Source organism: Macaca thibetana, chromosome 7, assembly GCF_024542745.1.
Source record: "Macaca thibetana thibetana isolate TM-01 chromosome 7, ASM2454274v1, whole genome shotgun sequence".
Classification (NCBI taxonomy): Eukaryota; Metazoa; Chordata; class Mammalia; order Primates; family Cercopithecidae; genus Macaca; species Macaca thibetana.
The window spans coordinates 135,419,471-135,444,829 of record NC_065584.1 but is presented as its reverse complement, the minus strand read 5'-3'; the positions used below and the strand labels follow the sequence as shown (position 1 = coordinate 135,444,829).

General features: G+C 45.4%; 1 protein-coding gene across 1 annotated transcript in view; it reads left to right on the top strand.

Annotated features, from left to right (window-relative positions):
• The window catches only part of TNFAIP8L3 (TNF alpha induced protein 8 like 3), a 257,866-nt gene that overhangs the window by 204,792 nt on the left and 27,715 nt on the right, over positions 1–25,359 (top strand). The window contains exon 2 of the mRNA XM_050797960.1: positions 15,193–15,421. Coding sequence (XP_050653917.1) covers positions 15,370–15,421 — 52 coding nt within the window. The 5' untranslated portion in view covers positions 15,193–15,369. The remainder of the gene's footprint in view (positions 1–15,192; positions 15,422–25,359) is intronic.

The window sequence follows — 25,359 nt, the reverse complement described above, 5'->3', positions numbered from 1 at the left end:
GTCCCAATAGCTCACTCACTGCTTATAGCTCTCTGCCCAATTGTCACCTCAGGCAAGAGAACCTCTCTGTCTGCCATATACAATATCATTCATATGTTTCCCCATCCTTTTCACTCTCCAGCCCCACCTCATTGTCTCCACAGTACTTGCCACCATATGACCCATGTGTATTACTGGTAAACTTGTTATTCTCTACCTCCTACACTATAATGTGTGCTCCATGAAGGCAGGGACTTTGTTCACTCCAGCATGCCCAGAGTCTGGCCAAAATGCCTGATCCCTGAGATGGACCTGCCCAATAACTATTTGCTGACTTAATAATGAGTGAGTGAACTGCCAAACCCCATCTGCTGGCATGTGAAGGACACTAACATCCTGAATTGGTACAGAACTGGCCAGGACCGAACCAGGACCTTATGAAGGTCACAGGTACCAGTTGCTAGTGGGATGGGAATTGGGGAGGAGAGGGCTGAGTTTACAGAGGGCAGTAGCTTACCTTGACTCCCATCTACCTGCTTCAAGTATCAATCCAGGAAAACTTTTATTAGGGAACTCTTGGACACTGAAAAATTCCTTTTGATTCAGTGGTATGAACCACTGATGACAGAACTTCAGGCACCACGGTCAGCAGGGAGAAGGTGTCCGGCTGTTTGGCTCACCCAAATCACCCCTTGAGTCACTTTGTACCTACTTATAACTCCAGTAGTAACCAAAAGATCATTTACACAGACAAGTCATTAGAGAAATTTGAGAATTTAAGTCATAGTTTCAGCAGTATTACCCAGATAAACAGCAGCTTGTGGTTAGGTCTTGGATGGAGTTCTTACCCACAGGTCAGGGTTTCTCCTTTCTGGTGCTTAAAATCACTGCCTCACCAAGAGGGCAGCAAGCAGGGTATCATTACAGTGAACAATTCATGACACAAAATGCAAGAATGTCTAAGCCCCACCCAGAAGCCCATGGTCACGATGCTTGCCTGATCTGCTCATGACTGAATCCATTGAGAGGAATTATTTTGGTACCAAGAACACATTTCCCAGTTCCCGTCCATATGTGGGGAGAAATGGCATGCCTCTGTGTGTCAGTGCCCAGAAACAAGCAGGCTGTCAGAGTTGGGAATGACAGAAGCCTCACCCACAGTCTGGCCGACATCTGAGAGGTTTCCAGGGAGCCTCATTGAAGAAGCATTGTTATTTTCCAGAGGAGGTCAGGGCACAGTGGTGATAATGTGGAAGAGAAGAAAGAAAATGAAACATCCTGTTCTGAAAGTGTGAGCTCAGAAAGTAATGGTTGTGTAAGAGGCTATCCCTTGCAGGAATGTCACTATTCCTTCTTGTGACTTCACCTTCCCTGCCAGGGCACTGAATTTCTTCTGGGCCATGACTAATTACAACGAAACCCCATCTCCACAAAAGAATTATATCTGCATGGTGTTCACATGAATAGGATCTGATCTATGCCTTCAGCAAAATAAGATAGCTGCATGCCCCTGGAGCTGTTTTATCAGGGTTAAATAAAATTGTGTACCTAAAGGACCTAGAAAATATGTGCCTGGGAGTCAGTGTGTGCTCAAGAAATATTATTTTTCCTGTCTAAAGATCTCATTATTTTGCTTACTACATGATATTTTGTTGCCTTGTAGTGATGATTATTTCTTTTAATATCTGGCTTAGACTACCCCTTTTAGCTTCTTGCATTTTTGTTTTAGAGAGTATAAAGTATGTTTGGTTTTTAGTTGTAATAAAGTTATATGTTGGAACTAGCTCAGTCTAAAAATAATCTCAAACATTACAGTGATTTGAGGGACATTTTTTCCCTTCATTAATTCACTTACCTCATGTTGTTCCAGAAGTATTTTGAGGGGCCACAAAAATAAATACAGCAGGATATAAAGAGATAAGATTAATTATTACAAGTTGGTTCCAAAATTGGTCCCAAGCATCAGAGAAGCCAAAGCAAAGAGGGAAAACTGAGCAATGACAAGAATCACAATGTTTGCAAGATACCAGTTCCTTCAAGAAAGCACAGTTTTTCTTGCAGTAAGGCCTAAGTGAACTCTGTTCCATCCTCAACAGTATCTCTACAGAATAGCTGCCTCTGATCCTGCCTTTTGGTACAAACCAGGGCACCACACCCAAGAGCAGCTGAAGACAAGATCTAAGCAAGGTAGGTTTCTGCTGGACTAGTGTGATTCAGGTGTGGGATCTTCCTGGCAAGAGGAATCAGTGAGATGTACATTTGTTCCAGTTACTATAGGTACATAACAAATTACCCCAAAACCTAGTGGCTTAAAATTACTATTTTAGTTTGCTTACAATTTTGAGCAAGAGTAATGTGGATAGGGAACAACAAGGATAGCTTGCTCTGTTCTGTGATATTTGGTGTTCACACAGGGGCAATGTGAAAGCCGGAATCTGGAAGTGTCTTTACTTACGCAGCTGATGGCTGGTGCTGGCTGTTGGCTGGGACAGGGGAACTCACACATGGCTCATCCACATGGCCCAGCCTGCCTCACTGCATGGAGGTTGACAGTAATCAGAATTCTTCTGTGGTAGCTAAGCGCTCCAAAGGTGAATGTCCCAGAGGGCCAGACAAAAGCTGGATAGTCTTTTCTGGCCTAGCCTCAGAAGTTATCCGAAGTCCCTTTCACTGAATTTGGTTGGTTACAAAGCAAGTCACAAGCCCACCCAGATTCAAAGAAAAGGGACATAGACCCCACTTCTTGGTAGAAGGTATGTCATCACATTATAAAAAAGCATGTGGATGGGAGGTATGGTTGCCGCCATCTATGGAAAACAGAATTTTCTACAACATCCTCTATGCAATCACCTATACATACTATATCTTGCAATAAAGCCTTTGATAAGAATTGAGCAGACCCTTGGTCCTTAAAGGGTATCTTTTTGGTGTCAACGCTAGATGAATAAGTCTAAATAAGTTGGTCTATTAGGTATAGTCTAAATAGGGATACAGCACATTTGAGAGTCACTGTGACCGTAAACTAAATGGCTCAACAGAATCTGGGTCCTCAAATATACTAGTATGCTCAGGCTGCCATCACAAAATACCATAGGCTAGGTGGCTTAAACAACAGAAACGAATTTTCTCACCATTCTGGAGCCTGAAAGTCTAAGATTAGGGTGCCAGTATGATTGGTTTCTGGTGAGGCTTTACCCTTGGGTAGCAGATGGGCACCTTCTGGCTGTGTACTCAGCTGACCTTTCTCGTGAGCAGAGAGAGTGAGAGAGTTCTTGTGTCTCTTCTTCTAAGGGCATTAATCCCATTATAAGGGTCCCACCCTCGTGACTTCATCTAACCCTAATTACCTCCCAAAGGCCTGCTCTTCCAATACTATCACATAGAAGCTAGGCCTCTACATGTGAGTTTGGAATGGACACAAACATCCAGGCATAACACCATGGTTACAGACATGTCAGCATTCAGTGGAAAATGGCATCAATCCCTGAACATTTCCAAATATCTGGAGTCTTTAATCAAGTGGATAATTTACTCATACACATGAATTTTTCACTTTCTTTCAACTTAGTCTTATAGCTAAAATTCAAGCCAGAGACTATGACATGGATATAAATAGACCCAGAGAATCATTATATATAATTTGGAAAGGGTGTCACTGGCATATATCTGTAAGCAGTTCAGGAACACTTTCAAGCTGTGTTTACATGATATCAAACATCTGGATGAAAACTGAAAAAAAAATAATCATTTTGGATTGGAAACAAAGCAGAAGTACAAATCTCAGTGCACTGTACTGGCCTTTGGAATATTGAATGCAGAACTGATCCCCTTACCCCAGGAATGAGATAATGGTGCTCAAGAAAGGACACTGAAATGACCGAGAAGGAAAGGGGGCTTCTGTGGGAAGCCATATTTAAAAAACAAAAACAAAAAACTAATTCCATTATGCAACAGGAGATGAGAAGGGACAGCATCAAAGACTGAAAAACATAAAGGAAATGAATCTTAAAGCACCAAACTGCAAGAACTGGGAGCTTTGAGTCTTAACGGCAATGAATTTTATTCAACTAAAAATCCAATAAATCCTGGTCGTCAGGGAAAGGGGCATTCAGTAAACTCAAGATTCTAGATAGCCAACAAACCATTCCTTTGAGTATCACAACCTATGTTCACTTTTCAGGTAGAACCTTTTCTCAAATATCTTACGTATTCCTGGGGCCTCTTAAAAAGAATACACTCTACCCAGATCACTACACACCAGCCCTCAGTGTGTAGAGAAACTATGCCACATATCTTTGTGTCCCAGTGGTCCTTGTTAAAGGGCTACAGGACCCCAAAATACTTTAGTTGTTGTCTGCATTTTTTCAGAGTTCTGCTATTTTCTCTTTCCATCATTTCTTGGCTTTTCGTTCTTGCAGCATGTCTTAGGATAAGTTTCTCCAGAAGCTGACCCTGAGTTAAGGACTTGAGAGGTAGTTGTTTGGGAGGCAATCTCAGGAAGTACCAGGAAGCCCATCCAGGTGCATTCCTGAGAGGTTATTTATTCAACCCCTGTGGACAGCTGGGCTTCAGTCCTGCCAGAACTTCTATAAGACTATGCAGAACTGTCCCAGACAAGGGGCAGGAACCTAGATTTCATCTCCAAATCTTGCCCATTGTTCTCTTAGAACCACTGCCCTTAACTCCCAGGCACTATCAAAAGCCTGCAGGTGTTTGCAGTAGGAAGCCATCAGGTGAGTAAGAGGTAAAGTGAGTGTAGACAGGAGCACCTGCTCTACCCTGCCCTCCTGATAGAATTTTGGGGTAAAGAAAGAAAACTAGACTATGAGTGAGAGCCTACAGGACTCTCTCCTGAGTAAAGGATACCTTTTCTGATAGCTTAGGGGTGTTTACTTTCTGATTTCTCCTTGGTTCTTGATCATATTTTTTAAAGGTGCTATAATGCAACTGGTAGTTAAAAAAATTTTTTTTGGTCATTCAAAAAGTCCAATATAATTAATTTTTGAAGCAAAGTAAGAGTCCACTAAATGGCAGGTAGTGTTACATACACTCCCTAGAGATGAAAACTGACTTGCTAGTGTTACCTCAAGTAATGGGAAATGACCAGACCTCCTAAAGAGTCAGTGTGCAAGTTAGGGCTACTGTCCCAAGAAGGACACCTGAGTCCAAATGGGGAAACTGCGGCAAAACCCAAGCACACTTGTTTCCACACTCTGTGAGGCAGAGCCAAAGGGGAAACTGCAGGTCAATAGATATACAGGGGTCCACGGTACAAGGGATGCCACATTACAAACAAGACTCATCCCCTTATCTTTTCATCTTCAGAGGGGAAAGGGACTTGGTCGACACTGGCTCAGGAACTGGCAGAGAAGAGAATATAGGGGCGGGGAGTCATGTGCAAAGCATGCAAGGTGGTGAGGATGCACAGAGCTGGCATCTGAAGAGGGCCAGCACAGGCAGCCCATCTCTTATTTAGTGCTCCACATCAAATTCATGAACAGCCAGAACAAAAATCCAGGTGTCTTCACTCCAACACAGCAGAAATTACTCAACATTGATTCACTTAGAGGCAAAGCTAAGAGGATGTGGGTTCCAGGAACACAAGGGCACGCTGGCCAGAAGGTCCCATGAGGATAATTCAGAGAGAAGGGCCCAAGGCCAGGTCGGAGAGCCAAAACCTCCAGCCATCACAGCAAAGCATCCACTGGCAGGGAGGAGACAGCCTTAAGCTGGGGGAAGGAGGGGCCAGGAGTGCACACACCAGGGACGAAGCTGCAGCAGACAGAGAGCAAGAGGAAAGACATGCAGCAGCAGGGCAGAGAGCAGAAACAGACTGACACGGCGCAGATGCAGGATGTGGCTGGGCTATGACAAACTCCTTGCTGTGTGAACTCTGGGTAGTTCTTTGTTTTGGTGTATATTCAGGACTTTCCTGTGAGTGGGGAGCATAGCAGGTTAGTAAAGAGGCCGGCTCTAGGATGGCTGAGAAAGCTTGAACTCTGGCTTGGGTGTAGCTGGATTTGGGCAGGGATGGATAAGGGGAGATAGCCAAGAGAGTGCTGTTGCAGCAATCAAGACACAGGAGAGAGCTGGGAGGAGGGAGCCTGTGAAGATGGAAAGGAAAGGGTAAAATGAAGAGATTCATGGTAGAAATAGCATCAGATGTTGATAGGACTTTGGATGGCAGCATTGAAGCAAGGAAGACAGAAATAAGGGCACTGATTTGGAGACTATAAGCCTGGGGAACTGGGAGGCTGTTAGCATCTTCAGTACAATGGAGATGTAATTGTTGGAAAGATGTGATTGAGGTGAGAATGGTTGCACTGACCTCACCCTCCACTCTGTACTAGCAGAGGAGAGCATGTTGGGAAGTGATTCCTGGTTTCACAGGCTCTCCTTTTTCCTGCCAGTAACTCCTCATTCCTCTTAACTCTCGCAGCAATATCACCTATACTAAGGAATAAGGCATATGTCCCACATGCTTGTTTCCTGGGACAGAACCCAAATATTTGATCCTTGGACTTATGAATTTCATCAAGAGAAGTTAAGGTATGAGTTACAGGAATGTGGAGAATGAACCGAGTTCCTGGGTTTTTGACAAAATATGTGACTGAGACATAATACACATTAGAAGAAAGTAACACAGAGTTTGGAAGGATAGAAGACCACAGTTCAGCTAACTGGAAATATGGTATCAACGTGTCTGTTTTAGAAGAGGACCAGTCCACTTGAATGAGGTCACTGTGACTCAAACATTATGCTGTAATGCTATCCTGAAAGAGCTTCAATAAATCTAACCGCTTATGAATGCCTAGATAACACAAATTTGGCAAGATCTAAAAACCAGCTAAGATTGATAGTGACAGTCAAAGGAGAAAGTTGTTGAAACATTGGAAACTCTCATGGGATGATGTCTGTAAATGGTTTGAAATAAAATAAATTTGATATCCTTGGCCATGGAAGGAATTCCCTTCTCTGCAATAATGTTTGAGGTGTTAAGATGCCCACAGCCACAGTTAAGAGGCCAGAGAAGCAATGGAGAGAGGCCCAGGTGTCTTACTAAGGGATAACATTAACTTATGCCTCCTCAGAGAATGAGCAAAGGCTTATGGCAACCAAGCATGGAAGATTCCTCTTTTAGAAGTGTTGATAGCTTCAACCAGGCAGACTGCTTTGAACACAAAAGGGAGGGATCAGTTTAAGGACAATGCCAAGGGAAGACTTGGCGGGAAAGAAAATGTTGGATAGATAGAAGAGAGGAATGGAAAGTTTGAAAACCCAGAAAAGAAGAAAAGGGAAGGGAAAGGGAGGGAGATGGAGGGAAGGGGAGGAAAGAGGAGGGGAGGAGAGGAGAGAGAGTCTTTGATGAGATGAAGAAATTGAAAAGAGGTATTGGTCAAGTCCTGCTTTTGTTAATTCCATTCCAGATGTATATGATCTACTAGAACACTGGTGTACAGGAGGTAAAAGGAGAGGAAAGATCAGTACTGGGGAGAGAGATTTGGGAAGTGAGGGTGTAAACCAAATGAAAACTGGATGTAGTAAAGGAAGCAGCAGGAAGTCACTGCTGTCCTGGGCTTGAGTATACAGGCCATAAAGGAGCATGGTAATATGATGGGAAATCCTGAAATAGGGCCAGAGACATGGGTTCTGGTCCCAGTTGTTCCTAACTCTGGGCAAACCACTCCATCTTTCTAGATTTATTTCTTCATATCTAAAGTGATGGGGTTAGACTAGGTGACCTTGAACATTTCTTCCCCCTTCTACAGCCCTCGACTGGGCGTAGATGTTATGAAATCAGAGACTTACAAAAATGGAACCGTCCAGATTGGAACATGTATTTAGCTTTTCTAAGTAGAAAATGCTTTGAAGGGAGGAACAAAAGGTTCCACTCAACACTTGGCGAGCGATATTTGTTCTGTAAAATAATTAGTGAGTAAGCATTATTGAACTGGGTTGTCACATAAACATTAGAGAATTAAAAGAAAAAACAAATTTAGGAGATTCAATTTTCCCTTCCACAGATCAGAAGGATGATTAACATAAACCACGGGAGGATATTTTTAAAGACATGCGCAGGAGAAGAGTCAGCATCAGATGAAAGCCTGCTTGTCTGGAGATCAGGAGCCTTGAGCTCTAGTCTCAGCTCTGCCACTCCCAGGACTTGGACACATCGTTTCCTTTCCATGTGTGAATTTCCAAAGGAATCCTAAAAGTCGTGGACTCCAGCCTCCCACAATACCCCTACCCATGGTCATCCAGTTGTAATCATTAAAAAACACTTTCTTATTCCTGTACCACTGGTACATGTGTATCAATGAGGTCTAACTAAGAAAATGTTTTACATATTTTCTTTTCTTTTCTTTTTCCTTTTTTTTTTTTTGAGATGGAGTTTCGCTCTTGTTGCCCAGGCTGGAGGGCAATGGTGTGATCTTGGCTAACCACAACCTCAGCCTCCTGGGTTCAAGCAATTCTCCTGCCTCAGCCTCCCGAGTAGCTGGGATTACAGGCATGCACCACCACACTCGGTTAATTTTGTATTTTTAGTAGAGACAGGGTTTCTCCATGTTGATCAGGCTGGCCTTGAACTCCTGACCTCAAGTGATCCGCCTGCCTCGGCCTCCCAAACTGCTGGAATTACAGGCGTGAGCCACCGCGCCCCGCCCTATTTTACATATTTTCAAAGGAGATCATGCAATGCAGGGAACTGGCTACACAGGTTTGAGAAGCCAGAGGATAGTGAGGTAACCTAGACATTAGCAACAGCATGAAGTCACTGCCACCCTGGGCTGGAGGAGAAAAGGGAGGAGTTGCTGTTACTGGAGCCAAGGGGTTGGTATCACCTCATGAAAGCTGGAACCACAGTAGGTCCATTCGGTGGGAGCTGGAGCCACAGAGGAGATACAGCAATTGTCAAAGGTGCCAAGATTGAGGGACAGAGGATAGGGGAGAATATTCCTTCCCCAACCTGCCCATCTTCTGCCAGTGCCTCCCACTGGCTCTATCCAGCTAGAAACCAGCTAGTACAGGGGCCTGGCAAATGCAGCCTGTAGGGGTCAGCCCCTTTTCCATACAGAGGATGGAAAGGGCAAGGACAGGCAGGCCAGGACTGGCACAAGATCCAAATTCTCCCTTCTTATAACTTTTATCCATTAGTCCCACATCAGCCTAGAAGCCAAGTCTTTACACATTAAAGGACATGAATCCAGTCATGCCTTCTTTGGATTTTTTTGTTTTTGTTTTTGGTTTTGTGTTTTGGCCTTCTCCAGCCTGACATTCAAACTTTCTCATACAGAATGGTTTCCAAGCCGCTTTCAACATCTTGATTCCCCCACCTTGGGGAGATTCCTGATATGTCCCTTAAAATGTGGCACCAGATGTTCATAAGACCCCAGGTGTCTATAAGACTAGCTCCAATACAGAAGAACTATTCCTGCCCTTATTGTAGCAATACAGTTATTATCCCACTGTTGACTCATGTTGCTCTTATAGACAACTAAGACCCACATGTCTTTCCCACACGATTTTGTCTTCTCTGACCTGCGTTAGTATGGTAATCTATACCATTGATAAGCACAAGCATCAAATTCTTTCCCTAAATCACTACTCTTGTTGTTGTCTTAAAAAAAAAAAAAAAAGTACAATAAACTAGAGCCAAGTGCAGAGTTCTGTGTCACTCCACTGGAGACCTCCCTCCTAGTTAACTCAAAGCCCATGAATCAAAGCTCACTGCGTAGGATTGTTCAACCAGCTCCAGATCCACCTAGCAGCAAGGAAACTGTGTAAGACCTCCTCAAAACTTAAATCACAATATATGGTATCTGTGACAGTCACTTCCCTTCATTTTGCACCTGAAACACAGAGGGTACTCAACAAATACTTGATACATACCAAGTAAAATAAAATTATCTTGATTTATACACTTCATGACTCTGTTTAAAGAAAGTTAATATGGTTATTTTAGCAGGACATGGTAAGGAACCCATGTTGGCTGCTGGTGATCAGAATTCTCTTCTTTAAATGCTTATAAACCTCTTTGTTCCAGACTTTTGCTAGACAGCAACAAAAAAGTCACCAATTTGTTAAATCTGGAATCAACTCCTTTCTTCTCTTTGAAAACTGGGGTAACATTGCCCCACCCAGTCTTTGGGTACTTTCCTATCATCCTGAAAACCATAAAGACTCTAGTTGCCACTGAAGCCTCATGGGTCTTGATTCCATCTTCTCCCCTGTGGGAATAATACTGGCCTTTTCTATGCCATAGAGCTGTGTAAGGATCCAGGAAGATGGGAAGGCACTGGGCAGAGCTCAGCAGTCACTTAGGGTACCCACATACAAGCTGTGTAGATGCTCGTAAGAACAGCTCTCATACAGCAGTGGAGTCACATCCCACAGCCAAAATGAATGCCACAAATGAGATCACACACCATATGTGATCAGGGAGGCTCCCAGTGGGGCTGAACCAAAGATCCTGGTGCTGCCGTTTCAAGGGCTTATAAATAACCCCATAGGGTTGGGCTAGGGCACAACAGAGGTTGGGCCCATAGAGTTTTCTTCTCTCTCCCTCTTTCTCTTCTCCCTTTCTCCTTCCCAATTTCCCTCTCCCTTTGGATCAGTGCTTTTGAGTCACTATAACTGCATTAACCACACAGAAAGCTATCCTGCCGGCAGCAGCTCAAGAAACAGAAGCTAAGAACCCAGGAGAATAGCTGAATGACAAAGTTGCCAGCCTCATCCGCCCTCTGCCTCCTACAAGGGGTCTGGACTTGGATGGGGCTGTGCAGAGGACACATTGCCCACAAAGAAAGTGTGGAAGGAAACTTTGTATTCTTCTCCTAAACCTATAGAAATCCCCTCTGGGCTCAATTGATGCTGGACAAATGCAAGAATGAACTCAAATAAGCCACCCACTGCCTAGTGGAGATTATACCCATGAAAAGTCTTGATAACCTTAAAGTCTTGGGATATATACAACAACTATTTTGTTAGCTGCAATTTTCTTTCTTGTTTCTCTCTCCCAAGGTAAACCAAGGAGGCTGCTGAAAGTTCACAGGCATTGATTAGTGATGTGTGCAAAGATTTAGACATGAGGATATTGATTGATACTATTATAGCAGAAAATTGTAAACCTAAATGCTCAACAATAGAGGATTGTTTAAATACATATGGTATACTCATCCAATAGAAAATTGTACAGCTATTAAAAATCATGTTATCAAAGAGTAGATGAAATGATGTTCCCAACATATTGTTAAAAGGAAAAAGTAACTTATAAAAGCCGAATACTGTACACATATAGAAGGAAACTTTTTAAAACATACGTTAACCATGATTGCAACTGGTAAAATTACGAATTAATTTATTTTCTTCTTTTTTGTTTATATGTATTTTCCAATTTTTCTAGTAATGTGCATTACTTTTTAAACAAGAGGGGGGACTAATTAAAGCTTATTTTTACTGGCAAGAAAGAAATAGGAAAAGCTCCCTTTTTCAAGGCTGTCTTCTAGCACCTTGTTCTGTTAGATGGACATTGAGCTAGCTTGGACCCTGCTCTCCAGCTTACCTACAGTCCATGGAGGCCTCCTTAGCTCTGGGTAGAAGCTTCCTCGGGATCAAAATCTACCTTGAGATAAATTATCAAAAATAGGGCCAACCTCTCACCTCTAAGGACCAAAGGCCTCTTCAGCCTAGAGAAAACAGCAGTTCTAGAGTTGGTGGGTTTTCAAAGCAGAGCAGCAGCCCTAACATGTGAAAAGTATCTCCCTCCCTCCTCCCACTGCTGAAGGTTTGCAGACAGCTCCCTTTCCATCCCACAAGAGGAGACAGGCAGATGAGTCATAGCACTGGCTCAGATTAAAGGAGTATTATTGTGTTAGCAGAAATGGATCTATTTTATTATCTGTTTCTTGACACCTTACAAATAGATATGCTTTACCCACCAGACAGGCAATTTCCTTAAAAAGCCAACAATTTTGTTCACTCGAGTTAAGAAATGACCAATGAGTGGTAGAAACTCGTATATCTGAAGAGCTGCCAGGCTGAAAAGATGTAGTGGAAACACTGAGGAAGTTGGTTTATAACCCTCAGACTCTAGATTCAAGTCTGCAAAGTGATGCCATTTTTCTAAAAATATACAGAGGAACTACAGAAACCCTTTCCCCTTTTCTGTTTCTTAAGAGTTTTTTTTTCCCCCCAAGAAATACATCAGAACTGGTTTGTAAAAGGAGATTTACCACCTCAGATTTCACTGTTTTAGTTGGGGTGATGGTCATAGGATACTATTTTAAGGACTTCCTTCTCTTACACAGATTTTTCCATACTGGGAGGAGAGATAAGGTATGTTCCACTAATGTTCCTCATTAAATTCACACGCGTGCCAATAGTCATTTCCCTTTGTCTTGCTGTCCCATGACAACAGATTGCACATCATAGGAAATTGGAATGAAGACCTTATTTAGTTTGGATCTCTCTTCCCCATTGTCTAATTCCATATTCAATTCAATTTTTCATTCTATGTCTGCCTCCTTTCGCAGAAATATACTATGAATGAATATAGGTGCAGGTAAATTAATAGGCATTATCTAAGAACTTAACTCAAAGACTTTTCAGGATACCTTGACCAGTTCTTTCTCACCCCCCGCATGCCCCAAGCATTTCTCTCTGGGTCAAAATGTACTAGATACTTAGTGAAGACCTGATGACTGATGAGCATACATGTGTTGTAAATGTGTGTTCTCAGTACATTGTTTACTGTTGATCAAATTCCAGCAGTTTCTCCATTTCTTTTTTGCTGTTATCCATACATGTCTCTGTGGTCTGTCTCCCTCACACTGCAACCCAGGCTACCTGTACATTAAAACACAAACAAAACCAAAAAAGCTTCCATGAAGTGCAAGGAAAGGAGATCTAAGGAAATAGGGAAAGTTTCACATTTCCTGTTATTGAATCTAGGCACAACCTTTAGAGGAAGCTGAATGCCTTTTCAATCCCATATGCTCTGTTCTGTGAAGCTATCATTGTTATTTTACCTTATGACTGCAAAGCTATTATAGCAAACTTTTTAAATGATCCCAACTATTTGTTTTTTGAGAATCATCTTGTATCCAAATTTTGCCATTCTTTTTTTTTTTTTTTTTTTTTGAGACAGCGTGTTGCTCTTGTTGCCTAGGCTGGAGTGCAATGGCATGATCTTGGCTCACTGCAACCTCCACCTCCCGGGTTCAAGAGATTCTCCTGCCTCAGCCTCGTGAGTAGCTATGATTACAGGCGTGCACCACCACACCCGGCTAATTTTGTATTTTTAGTAGAGATGGGGTTTCTCCATGTTGGTCAGGCTTGTCTCGAACTCCCAACCTCAGATGATCTGCCCGCCTCGGTTTCCCAAAGTGCTAGGATTACAGGCGTGAGCCACCACGCCCGGCCCCCAGTTTTTTTCATTAAAAAATGCAATTCTAAAATATTTTGTTTTTCTAAATGGGATCCATTCGATATAAGAATTAGTGTTCTTTCCAGTTATCAAACATTCACTGTGTGCCAGGCATAGCTTTCACACTCATTAATTTATTTACAAACGCCCTATGAAGGAGACACCAACACTTGAGGAAATCGAGGGACATTTAGCCATTTGCCCAAGATAACACATCCACTGTGGGGTTCTTTTGACCATTTCATCAATATCCATCCAACTTTTATCACTAGAGTCCCTGAGCTTGGCCATCCTTTGTTTTCTGCAAACACAAAGTAGAGTGGTATTTGCACTCTGTTAAGCCCACACTTCACTAAAGAAGGCAGCCCTCAGGTAGACCAGAAGCCAAAACTCACTTATGACACTATATCATAGCAGTCAGGAGCAGATCTGGACATCAGAAGGTCCTGATTTCAAGTCCCAGCTCACCTACCTACTGGATGACCTGAGACCACAGGGACATCATCTGCTTTCTCTGAGACTTTTCCCATCTGTAAAATGGGAGTGAAAATAAGTTGAATTCTATGAACTTGCCAACTGTCAACCATTTTCTACTTCCAAAAAGTATTTTCAAATGGTGCAACCTTAATTCTTCACTGGGTCATTGTACAGATTACATGAGGACACAAAGGGAAACGTTCAGTAAGTGGCGCTTTTTAGTAGACTTTTTCTTCTTGATTTTCTTTTGCTCCGGCCAATAGTTTGCACTCTCTGGGCAGACTTGACATGCAGAGAACCCATCTTGAGGCTTTGTGAGTGTAGGAGCCTATAATAGGGAGACAACAAGAGCATATAGATAACCAAGAATTAACAACAACAAAAAAAGGCCTCAGTGCTCCGTGCATTTCCTCCCTCGTTTGGGCTCTTAATTAGTAAATAGGTTTACAAATGCTTCCCCACCGCCTTTCAGAAAGGAGGGTGTTACGGAAGTTTAGCACTCTGTGTTTAATCCCATCTACAAAGAAAAGCTTTTAAAATTTATTCCGGCCCCTCTCTAGTCGCGGGCGCGAAGTGGCACGGCTGCTTGATTGGCAGGGTGACTCCAGCCTTCCAGGCGAGTCAGGGTTCGGACTCACCGAGCCCCCGGAACCAGCTTCACCACCGCTTGCCCCACCTGCCCTGCCCGCGCCGGGAGAAGATTCAAACAGCCAGAGTTAGCATTACCTGCCTGTGTCTTTACTTCGTCGCTAGGTGCCAGGCCCTGCGCTCTGTCCCGCACATGCCTTGTCTTACTACTTCCGACAACAGTCCTACGAGGAAACTGTCATTTCCCCCCACCCCGCCCCTTTCCCTTATCACTCCCCCCCCCGCCCCCTTCCCTCATCTGCCTAGTGAGAAAACACGGGTCTCATCCAAGGTCTCTGAGCGGTGGAGTTGGACTCGAACCCTGGCAGCCCCATAACTCGGAACACTCGGAACCTCTCCTTTCCTGCGCGAGTTGAAGCGCTTTTTCACCTAGGAATCTTACAAACTTGGCCTCACCCTAGGGAAGGGGCTCGGCCTTGCAAGACCAGCACAACCTCGCCGCGCGGGTGAAGTCCAAGGGCTCCGACGCAGGGCGCGGGTAGGGAGGCGCGGCGCCGCCCCCGGGGTATTTAACCCCAGCCTGGAGCCCACTGGGCGCCGGACGCTCTGGCTCCTCCGCGCTCCCGCCTCCCCTCCCTCCTCCCATCTCTCTCCCGGCGCGCCCCACCCTCCGCCCTGCGCTCGCCTCGCGCGCAGGCACCGGCCGGCGGACGCGGGGAGCGGGGCGCGGGCGGCGCTCGCCTCTGCGGAGCCGCCCCCTGGCCGCTGCCGCGGCGCACCGCCCAGCCCGCGCCGCCCGGGCTCCAGCCGCTCCGCTGTCCGCACTGAGTGCGCCGCGGCTGCCCGAGCGCCCCGCAGACGGGCGGGTGGCCGTGGACGCCCAGTCAGCAACCCGCAGCATGGATTCAGATTCCGGGGAGCAGAGCGAGGGGGAGCCCGTGACCGCCGCAGGTACCGAGGGGCCGCGACGGCCCAGCCTGGTGGGCTGGGGCTGGGGAGGAGGGGAGGCTGGGGCATGAAATCGGGAAGCCGATCCTCAGCAGCCGGACTCCTTCCCGGCCAGGACGACTGGCGGTTGCTCCGCGCCGTGAGTTTGCTTTGGGTCTTCCCCCAGCCCCATTGCACTTGGGCGCGCGGGAGGAAGGGAAGGTGCATTCAGGGGTGGCTCTCCTTGCTGCCAGTCTCCTGCGGCGGGCTCTGGTCGCCCGGGCTGGGTGGGGGCGGGGAAGGGTTCGGGAATCCGCGTACTGTAGTTTGCTGCAGAGAGGGTTGCAACACATCTGCCTTTTGAAATAACTTTCCGAGCGCGGGCCCGGTCCTCGAACCTGGGTCGCCGGGACTGCGCTGCGGAGCAGGTGACTGGGTCCAAGAACGTGACTGGGGGCTCTGAGCAGAAAAGGCCTCGCGAGTGGATGGGGCAGGGGTCAAACCACATCTTGCAGCTGCGGTTCCCGAGGCTGCTAGGCGAGCCCGTGCACAGGCGCTCGTCCATCGCTGCCGCGCAGCCGGCAGAGAAGGTCCAGAAGGTCCCCGCGGACGAGTCCCGAACACAGAGGCGGGAGCGCGGAGCTGGTCTTCTCCTTTAAGAGGCCCCACCGACTTTTCACAATCGATAGTTATTAAAGCAATAGGTGGAAATAGGTGGATGCTTACTTAGGGAAGAAAAAAAAAAAAGAATGTCCTCCCCCGCCACTCCCTGATCCTGAGCAACAGGAGGAAGCCACCCACAGCCGTGGGTCGACTTGCCGCCGGGCTCTGCCCACCTCCACTGGCCCGCTCCGCCCCCCACCCACGGGTCTACGCACCTGGGACCGGCTCGCCCTCCGTACGTGCCCACGGCTCCCGGCGCTCGTGCAGCTCTGAAGTTAGCCCTGGGCCTGCAATCCCGGGACCTGCGGGCTGGGACCCTCCTGTACAGACCGCGGCCCTGGCTAAGCCCCCCACTCTTCCCAGTGTCACACTAAAATACTGACGGTGGGGACCAAGTGACAGAAGTCACCATCATTCCAGCCGTGGGTGTAGGAAAGGGAGGTTCGGGAACCAAGCAGGACAGCGCCCTGTGTGTGTTATTAATACCCTTTCATACTCACAGCCCCTGGCCAGGCAGTTATTTTCATTTTACAAAGATTCCCATAGAGTAAAGGGCTTGCCCACGTCTCACAGCCGGAGTAGCCAGGACCTAGTGACGCCCTTCACCCTGCTCTGGCCCCACAGAGGGTGGCTGTGGCCAGCACCTTTGGGTGGGTGGGAAGGGTCAAGGCTGGCGGAAAGGAAATGCCAAGATGTTTGTATTTGAGGGTTCCTGTGTGTGTGCGAGAGCCACCTGCTTTGCGTAGGTATATGTGGATATAATTCATAAACATGAGCCCTTTGCATGCCTATATGTTTCTGTGACTATAAAGTGCTGAGATTTTGCTTCACAGGTGGCTTGTGGATCTCCTGTCATCATTTAAAAGTTCCAGTAGGTGTTTTGTGTGTATCTATTTCGAGAGCGCAAGCGGGAGGGAGACATTGACACTGACACTTAACTCTCTCAAAATCCCAAGAACAGCATTCTCTGTGCTACCCTGCCCAACCCTCCATCTCTTCTTCTGGTTGAAGTTAAGGGGTTGAGGGAGAAGGGGGAGGAGGATAAGGAGGCTTAGAGAAAGAGGAAGGAGGAGAAGCCGGGGGAAGGAGGAGTATCTTCAGAATCCCTGGTACTTCGCTGAAAGGGAAGGAAAAGAATTCTTCCGCACCCTGTTGTTTTCTCTCTCCAGCCTGCCCCAGTGTTTAATATCCCGGTTATATTCACGGTCAGTTTGTGTCAGAAGGCCTCTGTGTAGCTGACAGCAAACATCACTAAGGTCAGATGGACCCCATGAAGAACAGCGCAGCCTGCTCTCGTGAGCTGTCACCATGTTTGCGCCTTACTGTTTTCTGCAGTCACTTCTTTCTGCGTGTGCTTAAATCTCACAAGTCAAACATGTATTTTAATGTCACAAGCCATTCTGCTAAATGTCATTCAGTCTCACTCATTATATTCCGTCTTAAAGTATTCTCCTGTATGACAGTGCTTCAAAGCTGGATGTTAATTCACCACCTTGCTAGGGCTGCATCCTGTCAAATGGAAACCGTTGTTGCGGATTCAGATGCAGGTTAGATGAGAGGTATGTTCTCCTTAGAGATTGACCTTTGTCCCTACAAGAAACTTGACATTCATCCATGGACCTGTATCTATGAAAGCTGAATGGGTGTAACTGAGAAGTACAGCAGAGTGGGACCTCTTGGAGAACTTATATGTGTGTGTGTATCTGCCTCACAGGGAATTTAGTCATAAAGGCTGTTTCCTCGTCCATGCCTTTCCATTTCCTGAATTTGTGGAAAAGCCCTGCCATAAGATGGACATTGTAAGAGTAAAAGGCTGGACTCTGGAACTGGACAGACCTGAGTTTCAGTCTCCACCTCATAGGCGAGTTATTTAACATCTCCAACCTCAGTTTCCCACTCTGTAAAATGGGGATAACAATAGTACCATAGGGGTTTATGAAGATTCAGTATAATAACACATGAGAGGTGATCCTGGTAATCATTTAGTAAATGGTAGCTGTTATTTTGGTTATTACCTGATTGGATTATTTGTTGTAAGAATATTGCTAAATAATGAACTCCAGTGTTTTAAAATATAAATGCATGTGTAAAACAATTAATGTTGATGTTGTTATTATCACATTAATATAACTGCCTAAAGAGATTTGTTTTGTATTTTCTCCTTTTCAGTCTCTTGTTCATTCTCTCTTGTGTGTGCACGTGTGTGTGTGCTTGAGGAAGTATTTTTAGTTTACCTCTTCTCATCTTCATCCATCTTCCAGCACAAGGCATGAGATGGGGATATTCCAACCTGCTGCTTTCACCAGCTTTTCCTACGCCTCTAGGGAAAGTTATAAAAAACAGAGAACCCCTTACTCAATCCACCTGCTAACGTGGAGATGAAAGCGTTTCTTCTTCCATGGTGCTTCAAGTGGAAGAAGAGGAGGCAATCCCCTGCCCTCCACCTCCCCTATTCCATTGGTAAACCTTTTCCCTTCAAGGTGGCAGGAAACATAGGAGGTGCTCACCTTCCTCCCTGCCACTTTTGCCCATCATGGTCACCTTTCTAGTCACCTATTGGCAGAGAAGTAAGAAAATCTCCAAAGACAACTCACTTTTTACTGTACCACCTTCAAGAGACTCTTCCAAAGTTCCCCCCACTTTGTGCGTGCAGAGCAGATCTCTCATAGAGCATCACACTGCAGTGGAGGGTGGGGCGGAGGATGAAATTTGTCTCCATCTGCATTTTCTGTTTTTCAGGAAGCACAGAATGATGCTTCTATGTCATTCTGCTGCCTGCATTCTCCGCTGCCTTTCTATCATTTTATGGATCTTTCTATGATTAGGGAAGAGGCAAGGTTTATGGAACACTGGATTCTTTCCAGAGACCCAACTTGGCACTCTTTCTTTTGGCAAACCCACCATCCATCTCTCAGAAATCCCAGAGCTTGATGCATTCACTTGGGAGTTGTTAAGTCTTTCCTAAGAAGCAACAGGGGAGTAAACATTAGCGACGTCAGTTTTTTCCCCCTTCTGGCTTGGAAGATCAAGACAGCCCACCCAGCTGAGGGCAGATAAGCTCCTTCCTCCCACAACTGGATGGTCCAGGGCAATCCAGCTGATGGTGCCTTTGTGCCTGGGTCGGTGCTGCAGAAAAGCATTTCCATGTGATGGAGTCAGAATATGGTAGGGGAACCACAAGAGAAAAACAGGACTGGGAAAACACCAGGCCCCTAACTCTGCCCTTCCTGTCTCTCTCCTCCCCTACATGCTCAGCTTGGTCCACGTGAACCAACTGAAGGAATGGATCGGATTCAATAGGATCCTGTTGAGGAGGTGGCAGGTGAGAGGGAAAGACATTCCAGAAGTCATACAACTTGTCTCAAAAGGCACAAATAAACAGGAAGGCAGCTAGAATAGAGGGCACATAATGGGGAGTTCTGGGAGATAAAGCTAGGTGAGTATAGGGAGTAAGTTGGTCTTGGCAGGGCCTCCGGAGCCCCCATGATTCTTGAGCAGAGATGTGACCAAATGAAAGCTGAGTTTTCAGAATGTACATCTGGCAGAGATGGACAGATGCAAGGTTTGCCTGGACTTGGCACCTCAACTCCCAGGGTATGGCCACAACATCAGAAAAGGTAGTGGCACTAAGGCAAGACAGAAGAGGAAGGGTGCAAATGGCATTTCAGAGAAATCAGCAACAGAAGTTGGTGACAGATTGTACAAAAGCAGTGAAAGGAGAGGGAGAGTTGAAAGAGACAGTGGCATGTTGTGTTGAGTAACGTTCTCTGGAGGCAGGGAAATGCAGGAGACGGGCTCTGCCACCCCACAGACGCTCCCTCTTCCTTCAGGCACTTAGCAATGATGTTTGGGGTAAAGGTTCTTTTCCCCTTTAGACAGTAAGTTTCACAGGTGTATTGGTTTTGAGGCACTGTGAGGTTTGAGGGTTTGTTGATTCTCATTGCTAGGTTCCTTGCAGAGACTGTTTAGTAATCTTTCTCTACTGACAGATTGAAGATAAATGGGCTGGCCTGCTAAGGGCAAGGGCAGCCTGGGAATGATGTGCCGTTTGGCTATTAGTCATTTTCCCATTTCTTGTTCCTGTTTGTTGAAATATGCATGGATCTCTGCCTCATCCACAGAGTAAGCTGTAGCTGCTTTGGGAGTCAGGACCTTGTCTTGTGCTTCTTCATGTTCCTGAGATTTTATGGACATAGTAAGTGAATGAGCATCTTGAGGAACCTCCTGAGAACTTTGTCCTAAAAGGCCAGACCAGCAGCCAGAAACCTGTCCTATAAAGTAGACAGGATGCCAAGGCTTTCCCTCAGTGTTTTGTTTTGTTTTAGTGTTTTAAGATTTCTTGTACTGTCTGGGACTCTGTGTTAGGAATTATGGGAAATGCAAAGAGAGATAAGGACACAGTTCACCCTGACCTCCAGAGCTTGACATTGGATGAGGAGACAGGGTATGTCTACTGATGACCACAGCCTAAGCCAGTGAATGAAGACTCCTCACCTCCCTTACCTGCATCACATCCCCAGTTATATCTCTCTTAACACCAGCCCTTCCTATTGCATACTTTATGGTTATTCCTGTGCTGGACTGTTAGTTAGCTTCCTAAGGACAAAGACTGGGTCTTTTTCATCTGTATGAGCCCATGCCATCTATGTCCCCTAAACATAGTGGCAGGTTACTGGCTGGATAGGTGGGTGGGTGGGTGGGTGGGTGGATGGTTGGATGGATGGTGTTGTGGGTTGGTTTGCTAGGAAGCAGACTCTGAGATGGAGGTCAGCAGCATGCACAAGGTTTATTTGGAACTTCTCTTGGAATTAATACCTGTAGAAGGCAAGGAAAAAAAAGGGGGAAGGGAAGGGAACAGGACTGGGCAGAGAAGCTGAGCTATCATGTAGACCCAACAGCCTCAGCTGAGTCCATGGGAGCTCTGGAGCTAGAATGGCTCATCAGAACTATTCTGAGTTGGGGTGAGAGGCCAGGCCTTTATACCTTTACACCCCCAAAATAAGCAGTCATTAAAGGCAAGCCATTTCAAGGAACGAGGTATGACCTTGGGTGAGGCTGTTCCCTCCAGCCGAGGGCTTCTGCAGGTAGCACTACCAGCCACTTGTGGAGGAAGTCCTTCGTTCCTGAAGGGGGAGTCCATGAAGCACATGGCAGTGGTCACCACAGGTGGCCTCCACAGATCTTTAGGACTGTTTACTAGGGATGGCAGGCCTGTCTACCAGCGGAGTTCAGGGGATAGTTATTGAACTACAAACTTTGTCTAGACCTCTTTGGGGCAGTTTCAGTTGCCAGATTAAAGTGGCCATTCTAGACCTCATAGCTCTGAATCCAACTGTTCAATCCACACAGTGCAGTAGATGCCAGCTGATCAGCTGTTTTGTGTTCAGAGTGGTGCCAGGTGCTGTGATAGTATACAGAAATGCGCTTAGATGTGCTCCTGCCTTCCAGAGGTTTGTAGCCATATTGGGGAGAGAAAACCCATCCCAAACTGGATCTGTAAAACTGGGCATCACCAGCAGTAAATAGTGCAGGATTTGGAGCATGGGGCAATGTGATTTGGAGTTCTAGTGGGAAGGCTTCTTGAGGTAAAGACTGAGTGTATATGAATATATACATGGAAAGCTCTATTTCCTATGTTATTTTTCTCTTAAAAAATACAGCACTTGCCTTTTTATTTGTCAACAAAGCTAAATTATAGTCACACTTTCCATTAGCACAGTTCCCTAACTGGTTCATTTCCCTCCAGCATTACCCTTGGCTCCCATTCGAATTCACATGTAAATCTCTATAAAGACACTACATAAATAACTTTGTTTTGTTTTTCAGTCACTTGGCTTCCAACTCTTTATGTAAAATGCCTGTGTAGGTGGATGTTTGGGCTGTATTCTATACAAATATAGAAATAAAAGGATAGAGAAGAAGAATTTAAAAGACAAGTTTCCTCTAAAAATTCAATCCAAAAAATCATATAAGGAGAGCAAATATCCTCCCCATTGCCATATATATATCTTAAGGTATGCTAGAAAAATTTTATTACATATCAGAAATGCTCTTTTTAGGCAATGGCATGGGACAAATTCTGAGTCTGCTTTAGAACAATCTTCACGTTCATATTGGGTTTCCTAAGCATCATTGCTTGGGAATAAATTTGAGCCTGTTCATGGAAAATCTACCAGTGTGCAGACTATAAAAATGGAAGGCTTGGCAGCACAGAAAGTGCTAGACACACCCTAATAGAAACCAATATTTTGTAACTCAGTTCTCCGGGAAAAAAAAGAGACACTTGGTGGTGTCCAATATTGCTTTAAACTGTTGAAAAACCACAGGGGCAGCCACTGGCTTCTAGGTTGTGTTTCAGAAGTAAAATGTGCTTTCTGGGAAAATATTCTGGCCATGAAAGGAAGCATGTTAGCCATATGTAGCTTCATGGAGACTCCTGGTTTATATTTTTGTAGTAGAAGCATCCAGTTTCACATGAGGGAGGAGATTCTGGAAGGAGCTGTTGCTAGTGAGCACACACATCCCACGCTCCTGATTTGGAGCCTGTGGGTTATGCTGGGAAGGTGGACAAATACAAAGTCAAATACAGGAGGTAGGTGAGGGGGGCCATCTGCCCAGCAGGCCTCTGTGGCAGCTCTTTCCTGCCACAATTGAGTCCTGTCTCCTTGGTTTCCTTTGGATAAGACTGAGAAAGTGAGGGTGGGAAGACTGGGATTGGGGGTTACAGGATAAGAGAAGCCAGGGTTTAAGAAGTTATGGGCCGAGTGCGGTGGCTCACACCTGTAATCCCAGCACTTTGGGAGGCTGAAGCGGGCGGATCACCTGAGGTCAGAAGTTCGAGACCAGCCTGGCTAACATGGCGAAACCCCATCTCTACTAAAAACACAGAAATTAGTTGGGCATGGTGGTGCATGCCTGCAATCCTAGCTACTCAGGATGCTGAGGCAGAAGAATCGCTTGAACTCGGGAGGCAGAGGTTGCAGTGAGCCAAGATCGTGCCACTGCACTCCATCCTGGGCAAAAGAGAGACTCTGACTCCAAAAAAAAAAAAAAGTTGTGGCAAAACAAGATGAGAAATAAGATGGCGTGATCCTTGCCAGCCCAAGGTCAGCCCCCAAGGGCTGTTACTGAACATAAAAGTATAATGATGTTTTACTTTTTTATTTATCCTATATTAATTAAGCACTTACAATGTATTCGGGACTGGGTTAATTGTTTATATGGTAGTTGATCCTTATACCAGCCTTCTGGGCTACGTACTATAAATAGCCCCAATTTATAGAACAGAAAAACCAAACACAGAGAGGTTAAGTAACCTGCTTAAGATTGCACAGCTTCTCAGTAGATACGAAGCCAGTCTAATTCCAGAGACTCTTCTCTTGCACAGGTAGACTATGTAATTAGATTCATGGATGCCACCAGGCTGCCTTGCATCCCCCACACAGCCTCCACGGTGCCCAGAATCCTGACCCTTAGGCTGCCTCTGTTAGGTGAGGGCATTCTGCCTCCACAAAGGCCTGCTTTAAGCTGCAGACATTCCCTGCATTAGCCCAGTAACAACATGGTCAAGGACTGGCTGACTCCGGTTCCAGATCAGGGGATGGTAAAGGGCGATCTGTGAGGGAAGATGGGAGAGTCAGCACACAGCCACTGCTAAGGAGAAGGTCCTAGAAGGATGCTGCAGCCGTGGGCTTCTTCTGGATCACACGGGTCTGGTGGGAGAGGAGAGAAGAAGGTTTGAAAAGCAGAGTTAAGAGAGATACCAAAGTCAAGTACACCCTTTTTCAGAGTGTGCTTGAGCTGGGTCCTAAGCCCTTTTTTTCACCCCAGCATTTAGAATCATTTCAGATATACAATCCCCAGGACATGGTGACCAGCAGGACTTGAGGAGAGAAAATTCAAAAGGTGAGAGTACACATAGTGAAAAGAACTTGACATTCAGAGCTGGATGACTCAGGTTTGTGTTTCAAGCATTGTCGCTTAGTTATTGCTTGTCAGTAACATTATTTTCTGACAAAAAAAGTGCAAGCTCATGGTAGAATATGTGAAAACAGTACAAAGAAGAAAACTAGATTGAGCCCTAAGAGAAGACTGCACTCTTCCAAGAAGGTGGTCTAAAAGCAATTAGAAAAAAGATGTGAGAGCTTTATTTAGGGAGAGGGGAGGGTTTAAAAAGAATGAGAGTCCCGTTTCTGAAATGTTGACCTGGGATGCTAAAAACATTTTGTTCCACTGCAAGGCAGTGTTAGAACAAGAACTGGAGGCCAAATCCCGTGGTTTCTTTGTGTTTACCCCCAAAACATAGGTAATTAAAAAGAATAAAAAAAGGATCAGAGAGCTATTCCAGGTATTGAGATATCAAAAGGACTTTTGCTCTTTTTCCTTCTGACACCTTCTACTGTGTTCTTGCCACTCCCTCCCATCACCTGCATTTCCTTTCTTAGGTTTCTCCATCCTGGGCCCATTTGCCACAGGTCAGACCAGCACAGGCCCACGCTAGCACGTTGCCCAGGGGCCTCCTTCCCTTGGGTCAGGCCCACTTCTCTTTCTGAGTCAGAAGAGCCCTCCACAAAGCCCTCAGAAGATAAGTGCATTTTTTTTTTAAATACTTGAGAGGCATTTGGTAGGTTTTACAGATGTCCAGGGACAATTGCAAAGGTTAATTTACTTTGAGCTTAAATAGCTACTAGCTTCAAGAAAAGGTTTATTGACCACTAGTTCTCCAGTTACATTTTATCTTTCTTTAGATTGATTTTTTTATTATAAAGAAACTGGCGTGTTTGTTCATCCATGTTAGGTCTCTCTACCTTTAGGATTTAACTTCATAATTCGCTGAGTCAAACAAGGCAGGCAGAGCTAAATTTATATAGGGTCAACTTTTAGAGAGCCCACAGCAGTATCTGGTAGGTATTAAACCTGAATTTTTGTGGCTCTCTTTTGTTTCTAACTTATCTGTGTATAATCCTGGTTTCCCTGTACCCTTCTTCAGTTGCTCCTCCTGCATCCCTCATTAATATCTTTTTCCTACCTGTGTCCCCTAAGATGGAGCTCTTGCCTTGCTTTTTTCTGACAAAATACTTTCTTTTAGAAAAGACCATCTGTTCTTATAACAAAAGCTGTAAGCTTTTGGGAAGCTAAAGACTCCCAAAGTTGTACTCTAGCCCAGTCTTCTCTCCTGAGCAAGAATCCTGTCTTCTAAAGGCCCCAGACTCCTCCTCCTTACTGTTTAGGAGACACCCCAACACACCCACATGCAGGCCATCACCTTTCCCTCACTTTTTCCCAACTCTGCTGGTGGC